The following is an 11,629-nucleotide window of genomic DNA, read 5'->3' on the forward strand; positions in this document are numbered from 1 at the left end:
GGGGGGAGAATATAACCAGTGCCACTGGCTGGGAAATCCCATGGAGAAGGCGGCATGTACCCTTCACGGTGGCAGAGACTAACTGGTGTGATGAGCTACTGGAAGAGGCAGTAGCATCACAAGTGCTTGGAGGCTGTCCAGCCTGCCCCATCATATCCCCATGTGCAGCCTAGGAGCTTGGTTTCAGCCAACACGTGCCACCAGGATGGACTGGCCAGGAGTCTCAGGAGCACTTTGGCTAGGAGTCTGTGGGTTTGGAACAAACCAGGCACAGAGGATGGGAGAAGAGTCTATGTACCACCCCTACCCCCCCCTTCTTTTAACCATCCACACTAGCTGGGGAGAGCAGGGGCAGAAGGGGGGCCGAGGGTGGGGATGGGGAATCCTAGCAACTCCCTGATGGCCCTGCCTGTTCCTCCATGCAGGATGGTTCCTCCACCACCTGTCAGCAAGCCCCACGTGTGCCTCTCCACTGTGCTCATCATGACCAGCCTCATCCTAATGGATGCCTACCTGGTGGAGCAGAGCCAGGGCTCCAGGAAGCTGGGCATCTGTGTCATGGTGGCAGTGGGTGATGTGTGCTTCCTGCTGGTGCTCCGCTATGTGGCCATCTGGGTCGGGGCAGAGGTAAAGACAGCTAAACGGGGCTACGCCATGATCCTCTGGTTCCTGTATGTCTTTGTTCTGGAGATCAAAGTCTACTTTGTATACCAGAACTATAAAGCTGACCGAAAAAGCCTGGATCTCATAGCCCGCAAAGCTCTGACCTTGCTGCTCTCCATCTGCATCCCAGCCCTCTACATGTTGTTGGTGGCCACAGAGCACATGGAGTACGTCAGGACATTCAAGAAGAAAGAAGATCTCCGCAACCGCCTCTTCTGGGTCATTGTGGACATGCTGGATGTGCTGGACATCCAAGCCAACCTGTGGGAGCCCCAGAAGAAGGGGCTGCCGCTCTGGGCTGAGGGCATCATGTTCTTCTACTGCTACATCTTGCTCCTGGTCCTCCCTTGTGTGTCCCTCTGTGAGATCAGCATGCAAGGGATTGGCATCATGCCGCACCGGATGATGCTGTACCCCATGCTGAGCATGCTCACTGTCAACATCACCACCATCTTCATCAGAGGCAGCAACATGGTCTTCTTCAGGGACGCCCGGGTCTCCAGCATCTTCATGGGCAAGAACATGCTGGCCATTGGGCTGAAGGTCTGTACGTTTGTGCAGTACCAGCGGCACCGGCACCACGCGCCCCTGGGGCCGGACCTGGCCTTGCAGCACAGCGCCCAGGCCCAGCCCTCCCCAGGGCTGCACATGGCCCGGGACCAGCCTGCCTGCCCCGAGGAACTGGCCCAGGACAACACGTGACAAGCCAGCAGGAGCCACAGCCTGGGCACCGTCAAGCCTGGCTGTACCCGGAAGCCTGAGGTGGGCCGCTGAGCTCTCCGCTTGAACAGTGGGCAGTGACCTGCTCCCTTTGGCCCTGGGTGAAGCTGCTCTGGTCCCCAAGGATCGCGTGGCGTGGGCCTCCCGTAGCAGCCACTGTAAGGCCGCAGTTTGGGACCTGAGCACCCCACCAAGTGAGATGGTCAGCGGAGCAGAGGCAGCCAGGTTTGTCTGCCATGCCTGGCTGGGGCCAGGCAGCCCTACCCTGCGCTGGGGTCCCCTGCCAGCACTCCCCCCACAGCACTGCCCTCCAGCCAGCCAGGGCTCAGGTCGGGAGGCTGCACAGGGACGCTGCTGGTCACCTGCACTGCTGCTGTGGTTGGCCCTCGCTTCTGCTCAGTGCTTGGCAGCAGCTGGCTCCCTGCTGCGTGAGCTGAGGTCCCCATGCTGGGGGAGTGAGGACGGGGCCTCCCCCTGCCTGTCATCCCTCTTGGCCAGCTGCAGGCCCGGGGCACCCAGAGGGGGTGACTGTCCTTTTTTCAGATCTTCCTCTTTGCAATAAAAGACCTGAGCCCTGCAGCCTCTTCCTGTCTGTGTCCCTGCCAGCAGGCAGGTCACCCTCAGCTCCCGTGGGTGCTGGGGTGCCTCGCGTGCCTGGATGTCCAGCTGTGGCCGCAGAGCATGTCTGGGGTGGGGGGGCTCACTCAGTGACCACCCAGGGCTGAGGATTGCATCTCCTGCCATTCCTCCTGGCCAACAGTTGGGGAAAGAGAGGCAACGTGAGAGTCTGGTGGGCTCAGAGGGTGTCACTGAGGGAGTGAGTACATGTGGCAGCTTTGTCAGCCACCACTGCCTGTACAACCAGCTGCAGTTACATCAGCTGGTGCCCACACTGCCCAGTGGCTGCTCAGGGACACCCATAGCAAGTCTCTGGAGGGACAACAGAGCAGGTCTGGCAGACACTCTGCCAGAACAGTGTTAGAAATAGAAGGAAAATAACCCAAGTGACACTTTGAAGCCAGGAGGCCCTGGGCAAGAACAGCTCCTCTGGCAGTAGAAAGCTCTCTGGAGATGTTGGAAGCATCTCCTCCTGTTGGAGCTGGTGTTGCCACACTGCCACCTGACCCAGCACCCAGTGCCAACACAGCACTGGCTGAGATGAGCCACGCCCCAGGCTTCCCTTGCTTCAGGAGCTGCCAGAGAGGCCAGCAAACTCACTCCTCACTGCTAATGTGCTGACCAGGAGCCGGTGACAGCCCAGCAATGATGTCCTCCTTGCAGGCACGCACACAGGCCTCAGCAGGAAGAAGCCATTTGGCTCCGGAGGGGCAGGAGAGGAAAGCAGGAGCGCTTTGGGGATGTGCCAGCTCTGCTCCCTGCTGGGCAGGGTCTACCAGCAGCTGGTGACAGGGACACATTTACTCAGGTATGCTGCTCCCACATGGCCCCTCAGCAAGACCCAGGCAGCAGCAACACAGGGGTGAGCCACCTCCAGCCTGCCCAGGCCTCAGTTGTTTTCCCTTCTTGCGTTCAGCTTTTGATTAAAAATTGAAATCATAAACCACCAGACCAATGCCACAAAGGGGTCAGGATAGCCTTGGGGTCTGGTGCTGACACACCACTCCCAAGGTAACACTCCTCTGAAGGCTCAGGGACGCATCAGACTCTGCATCCACAAGGAAAAGGAGGAAGCAGCAGCCAGGCACAGTGCAAAGCAACGAGCCATATGTAGGTTAGAGGCAGCTGAGGATTTCCATTAGCACATTCCATTTCTACTGCCTTCCCCCAGTTACACTAAAACCTGTCACCAGAGCAGAATCACATCACCCACAGGAACTGCAGTGGAGGCAGATGTTTCAGCAACCCCCTCAGGTGGGCGTGATGGAGTTGCTCATCATTCCCCAGGCCCCACACACGCTGCCCACCTGCACACAGCAGAGCTGAGACACTCTCCCAGCACACATCATCATCTCATCAAACAAATCATCTGGGCTCTCCTCTCATCTCCTTGTCAACATAGCCACTGGAGCCAGGGGCAAAAGGGAGTGGGAAACAAGGGAGCTGGTGGTCAAACATAATGATGGGAAGAGGCATTAACTCCTCTAAGTTCAAACACTTCTGCCTGTAACAGTACTGACATGGGAATAAGGGAAAACTGAGGTATTTAATTTCATACAGAATCGGTTTCCTAGAAGCACAGATAGCCCTGCAGAGACCACCCTGAGAAACCAGGGGAAGGAGCCCTGCTGGAGAGATCACTGGCAGCAGACCCTGAGCACGGCCAGCAACGCGCTCCAGCTGTGAGGCTGTGTCACCAGCCTGCAGCCCATGCACAGGGCTGCCATCGTCTCTCCTTTATTTGCCACTTGTGAGATTACATCCAGATACTGCTTCCAGGCTGGGCCCTAGAAGATGGATGTTGGTCCTCTGGGCTGACCCTAGTTGAGGATGTGAAAGTTGTTCAAAGGCTGAAGCAGCACAAGGAAAGGCTGAGAGAACAGGGTTTATTCACACTTTGGGGAGATCCAACAGCACCCCCTAGACCTGTGACAAGGCTACTGAGAAGAGAGAGCCAGGCACTTCACTGAGAACAAGACTATTATGATGGACTAAAACCAGGCAGGTTTCCTGGAAGAAAGGCGGGGGTAGAGGGGAGAGTTCCATCTTGAGAACCTGAAGCACTGAAACAGAGGCTGAGAGGTGGTGGGATCTGTCCTTGGACATTCCCAACTGAAGCAGCCCTGGGCAACCTGGTCTGAAGTCAGTGCTAGCCCTGCTCTGAGCAGGCATTGTGCCAGAACCCTCCCATCCGAGGTCCTTTCCTTGGCATCTGCTCAGACCCGAAATAGAGCCAGTAATGCAGGGTAACACTCATGCTCTCCTGACTACAGGACGATGAGCAGGTGCAAGGAGACGGCTGTCAACACCACGGACATCTGCATGACAGACCCGTCACCACCCAGGCACACTGTAAAACACAAGTGGAAAGGACGTTTCAGCTATAAAAAACCCACTATTTCCTTCAGTTCAGCCTCTGCTCTGCTGCGTAACAGCATCACTGTGCAGTGAAAAGCAAATAATGGGAAGAGGGATGGCCACCTTCCAGCCCTGGCCAGGGCACAGAGTCCCAGTGCCAGACAACAGCGTGTCTGTCCAGTGGTCATGAGTTCTGTGAGGGCAGACGGCGCTTGTCTTTGATGGCATTCCTCTTCCTCTTCTTGTTCAGAAAGCTCTCCAGCTTTCCACTCCTCTTCAGCTCTGCATACTTCTCAGCTAACTCCAATTTCCGCTTCTCAGCTGTAGTGGAGAGGGGAGCAAGGTTTTAAACTGAAGCCGTAATCATCTCTATGGACCTGTCCTTCCTCACCTCTCCCTCCCTGGCTCCAGGCCTGGCTTGTACCCGAGTATCAGGGCTAGAACAATCCCTCCACAGCTCTGTAGAGTATCATGGACAACTCGCTTCCAGTGCTTGGAGTCCCATCAGCCCTTCTAGGTCTTCCGCAGCATGTTCACATTGAGTACTTACATTTCTTTAGGAAGAAGGGTTTCTTTCCCTGCTTGGCCAATTCCCTCTGTTGTCTCTTCAAAGATAGCTCCCTCTCCCTCAGCTTCTGCTGTTTCTTCTGTGCCTGTTCTTGCTGTGTCTGTACAGAAAGGATGGCCTGTGTCAGCAAGTGTCTAGGCAGATCTCAGGTCACACATCCTCCCTTCTAGTGCACTGCCCCACAGAAAAGGAGATGCTGCACTGAACTCACCATGCGGTTCAGGAGCTGCTGGAGTTTCTCCTTCTGCTCCATGTTCCGGCATTTTTTCAGCTGCTTCTGAATCATCTGAAGAAGAGAGCAAAGAGCTGCATGACTGCCCGCCTGCCACCTCCACTGTGAAAGGCCTTTGTGGAACCTGTCCCTGCCAAGCAAGGTCTGTATGGCCAAGGACAGGCACACAGCATCACCTCCTTCTCCTGCTTCTTGATGCCGTCCAGGAAGCTGTATGTCTTCATAAATATTTCAGGCTTATACTCTCCAGACAGGTCATCAAATCGAGGGTCTCTGTGGACCTGAAGGCAAGAAAGGCAAAGGTAAGAGCTGTGGCCAGGATTTCCCTGTTAATAGCTTCTTCCATGGATCAGACCTTGCTTTTTTTTTTTTTTTTTTTTTACCCACCATTGAAAACATCTGCAGTTTGCAAATACCGAGTCCAATAATCAAGGTGGCAGTCCCTCACAAAGTCATCATGCTTGCATCCAGTCTACCAAGCAACAGCCATTTCCATATGCAAGTCTACCACCCAGGAGCAGCTGATTCAAGGAACAGCAAGGAACAGCAGTAGAAGTGCTGCCTCCAAACACCTGCAACTCCCAACTGGCTGAACATGTGTTGTCAAGGTGATGGATTTAGGAATTTAAACCCATCTAGATTTTCAGAGATTACCTGGGTCAGGTCATACAAAGAGAAATACAAAAAGAGATCTCTAACTGTGAAAATTAACATATTAATATGATAAGTCAAGGTTATATCCAGATTAGAAACCAGATGGACATTTGAATTTCCAATGTGATTAGTACTGAACAATGACCATAGTTTGCAGTGCAGTTGGCACTAGTGGCAGTCCTTACATCTTCTAGAAACACTTGAGGAGTAACTCTAACATTTGAGACCCAAGCTGCACATTACGCAAGGCAGCAGCCGCTCCCACACCCAATCTCTTGTTCTCCCCAGAGAGACGCTGGCACTACCTGCACTTGCTACACAGTGGTCCAAGCCCTGTCCTCCAGAAACAGCCCTTCACCTTCAGCAGCCCCATTACCATGTCTGTGCCCAATCAGCACTGCTAAGGGAAGTCACCTCCTGAACTGGGGAGGGGCAGCACCCACCTTCTTTGCAACAGCGACAACTCGCCGCAAAAAAGGTACAGGCTTCTTGGCAGACATCTCCAATGGCCTGAAAAAGAGAAAAATGTTGTTAAGAGGAGCAGAGGACAGAATGAGGCCCAGGCTAATGTGTCAGGAGGTTAGCCATACCCTTGGAAGAACATTACTGCACAGTGCTGAAATGGCAGACTGCTATTCAATCCTCACTGTGACACCTACAGAGAGCAAAGAGCTGACTTGGTCAAGAACCAGGCAACACTGCTACAACCAAATGATCTATAAATGCATGGTTAAAAGAATCCTATACAAAACTTCATACAGCCCCACTGCATCAAGTGAAAACCCACCACCTGCACCAGTAAAACATGCTTATTCAATTCTTCTCCCTCCCCATGTTTTCATTCATCATGCAACAACCCTCTTTTATTCCTGGCCCATCAACTCACCCACTCTTGACTAATACTTACACTGAAAGCTAAGACCGAAGTTGGGAATTTCTGCACTGACCTGGTAGTTACAAAGACAGGCCAATTCTCCTATGGCCAGGCTCAGTGAGAAAGCATACTGTAACACAAGTGAAGGAAGGGTCAGACCCCAGGAATAAGGGCCGTACAGATTATGGCACATATCCCAAAAGAGACTTCACAGTGAATCAGGACCATGAGGACTGTGGTGACAACCAATTAAGTGAATAAATTCTCCTTGCATCACAGGCCTTTAGAGCTTGATGCTTTAGGTGTATGAGGGGGGCAGTATTACATGGGAGAACGTGGTATTCCTCTCCCCATATTACCCAGGTGCTGTGTCCTGCTATTTGTCAGCACATCAGGTAAGTTACAGAAACATGAGAAGACCTGTGAACCACCTGCTGTGAGTACCCTCAATGTGGACATTATACCCACATTCAGCAACACAGTAACATCAGGGCAGGAACACAGACAACGCCACAGGCACAAGCAAGTTTTCCAAGTCCCACTTAGGGCAGCGTTTGGTGTGTTTTTGTGTCCGCTGACGTGGCTACACCCCTGTACAATGCTCTCAAGTCGGCTTTGCTGAAACCAGCTCAGGTCCAGGGGATTTCCCTTAAGTCCCTTTTTTTAAGAAGCTCACTTCCCTAACAAAAACATAAGAGAAACTGCATGTGAGATTTACAGTGATGTATCCCTTAAAGGATAAGGAGAACTGAACAAAAACAGAATTACGCAAACTGTGTGGCAGAAATACTGTGTGAAGATGTTGTACTATACAAGATTCCTGAGACTCTTGTGTAAAAGGTAAAGCAGAAACGTTCTAAACAGCTGTTTATGACAGAAGAAACATGCATTCAGCAGAGGTTCAGAAATAGGTTAGGGAATGCCAGTGTAACAGAAGAAACCTGTTCAAATCACTTAGCTATGACTCTGAGGAGTGAAAACCAGCCAATTACTGCAAATAGAGGTTAATGGTGTGACAGTTGTTACCAGTGGGGGCCTGTAGAGAAGTCTAAAAAGATCTAATAGTTTTTGTTGTGTTGAATACATTTTATAGTCACCACATCAATAGCACTTACAGAGTATGCAAATAATAGATGTAAAGACCACTGAGGACAGGAAAAAGTCTGTGATGGTAAATACTGTAAAGGGGAAATCAACACAGACAAGCCACAGATGAAACAACAGCAGAAGGATCAGTGAAATTCCAGAACAACTGGTTGTCAGTACAACTCCAGCCAGTGGGAGCCAGGCAGAAGATGCTGATAAACTGAAAGGGGTTTAGAAAACAGCAGGGTAACTATTTCACGGCACAGGGAACACAAGAAAAGCAGTACCATACAGCTCAAGAGAGAAGCATACCATGCTGCAGGTTACATGCCTTAATATAGAGGGTGTAAAGGAACTGAGTGCTGATTGAACTATCAAGTAACAGGTGGCTGCAGAGGATTTGAACAGGATAGGATATTAAGAGATCTGAAACAGCAACAGACCATTCCCAAATTAAACACCATAGTGAAAAGCATTATTGTGTAGCACATTAAAGGAGATCTATACCAGCTTCAAGGTGATAGCAATGCTATGAGGAACTCCCAGTGTAATTTCTGGACACACACGTATTTTTCTGATCACAAAAGAATCTCTTTACCCCTTTTTGCCTTGTTGCTGCTTCACTGTAGCTTTGGCAGGTTTTGCAGTTTTTTTCCCCCCAGTCATCTGCTTGCACACTCTTGTTCTCATGTCACTCTGCACCTGCAGTAGCTCTTCAAAAGACATGAGAGATTGATCTGGAAGAGAGCACAAGACACACGTGAACCAAACAGCTTCTCAAGGCACTTCCCCAAATTCAACCAAAAGGGATGTCTCGGTCTGAGACAGTGACATGAGCACAGCAGTGCCATCCAGATATAACTGTATGGCAGAAAGAAGCCGATGCCTCTCAGCCTTTGATTTCTCTCTCATTGATCACCGCAGTCTTCAGCATTAGAATAATCTCCCTCTCTCCCCAGTGTGTCTTTGCTTCCCTCTCAGTAGCACACACAAGACCAGTTCAAAGTTTTTGCCTGGTACAAAGAGCAATACAAGCTCTGCACTGAGCTATTTTCTGGCCACGCTGCAAATTCTGAGGGGTCACCTCTCAGTCCTGACTCTTCCACTTCAACAGACTATTCTTCTCCCATCACATCTCTCACCACCTTAAGACCAGCCAGAAGGTGCAGGAAAACCACGCAGACTGTTCAGTCTGTTAAGACTTGGAGACAGTCTCTCACCACTGCACATCCACCATAGCTCTGCTCAGTCTGCAACAAAGCGATTCCCACAGCAGAGCCTCCTCAGCACCCCAGAAAATTGTAAACTACTGAAACCCAGGCATTCAACTTCCAACATCTCACTACCGACAGGAATAGCTCATAGCCTGATTCACTGGGGGAAGAACAAAACCCCGCAACACCAAAGAGCAGTTTCATATTCTAGCCTTGCTGTAAGCTCCCCACAGTGTTATTTAGACCCTGTGCATCATAAAATATTCCTTCTCTCCTCTGACAACCGACTAGAAGATCAACACAAACACCACAAGAAACAGGAAAACCAATTCTACCCAAAGTTTTCAATGAATGCACAAGATATTTTTCTGGAATTTTCTGTTGCTATGTTTCTTTTAATATCCCTCGGTGACAGTAATCTTTAACACTTCTTATAACCACAATGTAAAAATATTATCAACAATTCTTTCTGGATTTACGCCTCTGGGTGTTCAGGACTAGCAATCAGAAAACATTTCTTAAGGCAACATTTGGATATGTTCATTTTGTTCTCTGGATGATGGTAGGGGCAAGAAGGAACAGGAGGGTTTGATTGCCTCCCTTCTGATGCAGAAAGTCTTGGCAAACACCATCTGGGTGGCATTTGCCTGCTCAACACCTCTGAGCAGTGACAGGCACAGAGTCTTTCTAAGCCTCTGCAGTATTATGCACTTGGCACAAAACACCCCAACTATGGTCTAGCAAAAACAATCACATCCTGCCTACAGTGGGTTGGCCCTGGCTGGATGCCAGGTGCCCACCAAGCTGCCCTTCCTCAGCCAGACAGGGGAAAGAAAATACAATGAAAGGATAAGGACAGGAAGAGATCACTCACCAATTACCGGCACAGGCAAAACAGACTCAACTTGAGAAAAATTAATTTATTACCGATCAAATCAGAGTAGGATAATGAGAAATAAAACCACATCTTTAAAACACCTTCCCCCACCCCTTCTTCCCAGGCTTAACTTCACTCTCGATTTCTCTACCTCCTCCCCTGAGAAGGGCACAGGAGGATGGGGAATCGGGGCTGCCGTCAGTTCATCACACGTCATCTCTTCCCCTGTCACCCCATGGTGTCCCACCCACAGGAGACAGTCCTTCACAAATTGTGGGCTTCCTTCTCCTTCCTATGAGATACTGTTCTTCACAACCTGCTCCAGTGTGGGTCCCTTCCACAGGCTGCAGTCCTTCAGGAACAGACTGCTCCAGCGTGGGTCACGGGTCCTGCCAGCAAACCTGCTCCTGTGTGGGCTCCTTTCTCCACAGGGTCACAGGTCCTGCCAAGAGCCACAGGGACATATCCACCTGATCCAGCATGGGGTCTTCCCCGGGCTGCAGGTGGAGATGTGCTCCATTGTTAACCTCCATGGGTGCAGAGGCACAGCCTGCCTCACCATGGTCTTCACCATGGGCTGGAGGGGAATCTCTGCTCTGGTGAGGTCAGTCACACTGGCTCAGAGCATGGATTCACCACACCAGTCACTCTCATCTTGGCAATAACCAAGACTTTCTGCTTCAGAATCTACTCACATCGACCAAAAAATGTGATAATCATACCAAGTGCTGCCTCAAGCAATGTTTTCTTTTTGATTGTTCTGAACACCCAAGAACTCTGCTCTGTTAGCGCTCGTTAGACCTCTGCAGAGGATTAAGGAACACCGTATAGCCAGTTTGCTGTCCAAGGGACAACAGAAATGTGAATACAGCACTATTTCATTACACTGCTTCCCCAAAACACCCTTACCAATTATCTTACTGCAGTTTGATATCCTCTCTTGCTTGGGCTCCCACAAACAACCTTGCCCCTTATGTTCTTAGAAACGGCAGCACCATCACCCTTCCTGATCTTCCTCAGGCTCTCCACCTTCCCCTGTGTCACTCTTGTACAGTCACTTATTCCCTGCTTGCCCAGAACACGAAAACACCTCCAGACTGAAGAATTCTGCCCACATTCAGATAAGAGCCAAGTGCCAACACCGTTGGGGTTCACAAGGACTTCAGGAAACCAATAAATTGTAGGGCTTAGACAAAAGCATCTGCCACACGCTGTTCAAATTCCATGCTGATAGCTTTAGACTGCTGCACTACAGGAAAAATCTGTGCCAATTATACAAGTTACTGGGGTACGGAGCAATTAATCGCTATATAGGGCACTATTTTGAGTATCACTGGATACTCAAAGCATCACCAGACAAATGAAGGACTCTGAGCAAGGACAGTCAAAGGGGCAAAGAAAGCATTAAAGGAAAGTAAGAATGATGTGGAAGCTACTGTGACATTTCATGAAGACATACAAGACGCCATCACTTGCACTACAATTCTCCATTTGGCTGCAATTCCAAAACAATACTGGTAAAATATCAAAGGCTTACAAAATGTCAGTGAAAACAAGATAAAGACATCATAGAAAAAGTTGCAACATTTAGCAAAGGATTAGAAAAGAGATTTGGTATAAATCAAACAAAGCAAAGGCATGCAGAACTTCCACTGATAAAGTATTTCAGTACTGGTACGGGATACCAGACCAGACTTGAGTACCCAACACCTAATGGGGAAGTGCTTTCCACACAGTAGTATCATCTTCCCTCCTGCCGTTTTCT

General features: G+C 50.2%; 3 protein-coding genes across 3 annotated transcripts in view; 1 reads left to right on the forward strand and 2 right to left on the reverse strand.

Annotated features, from left to right (window-relative positions):
- Positions 1 to 413: 413 nt before the first annotated feature.
- Positions 414 to 1,953, forward strand: LOC113478890 (transmembrane protein 121-like). Its single transcript, XM_026846421.1, has one exon. It carries the CDS (start codon positions 427 to 429, stop codon positions 1,363 to 1,365), a length of 939 nt encoding a protein of 312 aa, XP_026702222.1. The 5' UTR covers positions 414 to 426; the 3' UTR covers positions 1,366 to 1,953.
- Positions 1,954 to 3,528: 1,575 nt separating this feature from the next.
- Positions 3,529 to 9,224, reverse strand: RRP36 (ribosomal RNA processing 36). Its single transcript, XM_026844908.1, has 6 exons — positions 8,372 to 9,224; positions 6,257 to 6,323; positions 5,336 to 5,440; positions 5,139 to 5,213; positions 4,910 to 5,027; positions 3,529 to 4,680 (listed from the first exon to the last, which is right to left on the reverse strand). The coding sequence occupies exons 1-6, from the start codon at positions 8,497 to 8,499 to the stop codon at positions 4,544 to 4,546; spliced, it is 630 nt and encodes a 209-aa protein (XP_026700709.1). The 5' UTR covers positions 8,500 to 9,224; the 3' UTR covers positions 3,529 to 4,543.
- A 1,425-nt stretch (positions 9,225 to 10,649) lies between these two features.
- The window catches only part of NPAS4 (neuronal PAS domain protein 4), a 5,876-nt gene continuing 4,896 nt past the window's right edge, over positions 10,650 to 11,629 (reverse strand). Inside the window, exon 8 of the mRNA XM_026844671.1 lies at positions 10,650 to 10,703. Coding sequence (XP_026700472.1) covers positions 10,650 to 10,703 — 54 coding nt within the window. The remainder of the gene's footprint in view (positions 10,704 to 11,629) is intronic.

The sequence above is a fragment of the Athene cunicularia genome, assembly GCF_003259725.1.
Source record: "Athene cunicularia isolate RWA chromosome 3 unlocalized genomic scaffold, athCun1 chr3_part1, whole genome shotgun sequence".
In the NCBI taxonomy this organism is placed as follows: Eukaryota; Metazoa; Chordata; class Aves; order Strigiformes; family Strigidae; genus Athene; species Athene cunicularia.

Coding starts and splice junctions, on each gene's coding strand:
- LOC113478890 (XM_026846421.1), top strand. CDS start 427: ATGGTTCCTCCACCACCTGTCAGCAAGCCCCACGTGTGCCTCTCCACT.
- RRP36 (XM_026844908.1), bottom strand. CDS start 8,499: ATGTCTTTTGAAGAGCTACTGCAGGTGCAGAGTGACATGAGAACAAGA. Junction 6,324..8,371: donor CAGCAACAAGGCAAAAAGGG/GTAAAGAGATTC, acceptor TCTCTTTTTCAG/GCCATTGGAGATGTCTGCCA. Junction 5,028..5,138: donor AGCAGCTCCTGAACCGCATG/GTGAGTTCAGTG, acceptor CTTTCTGTACAG/ACACAGCAAGAACAGGCACA.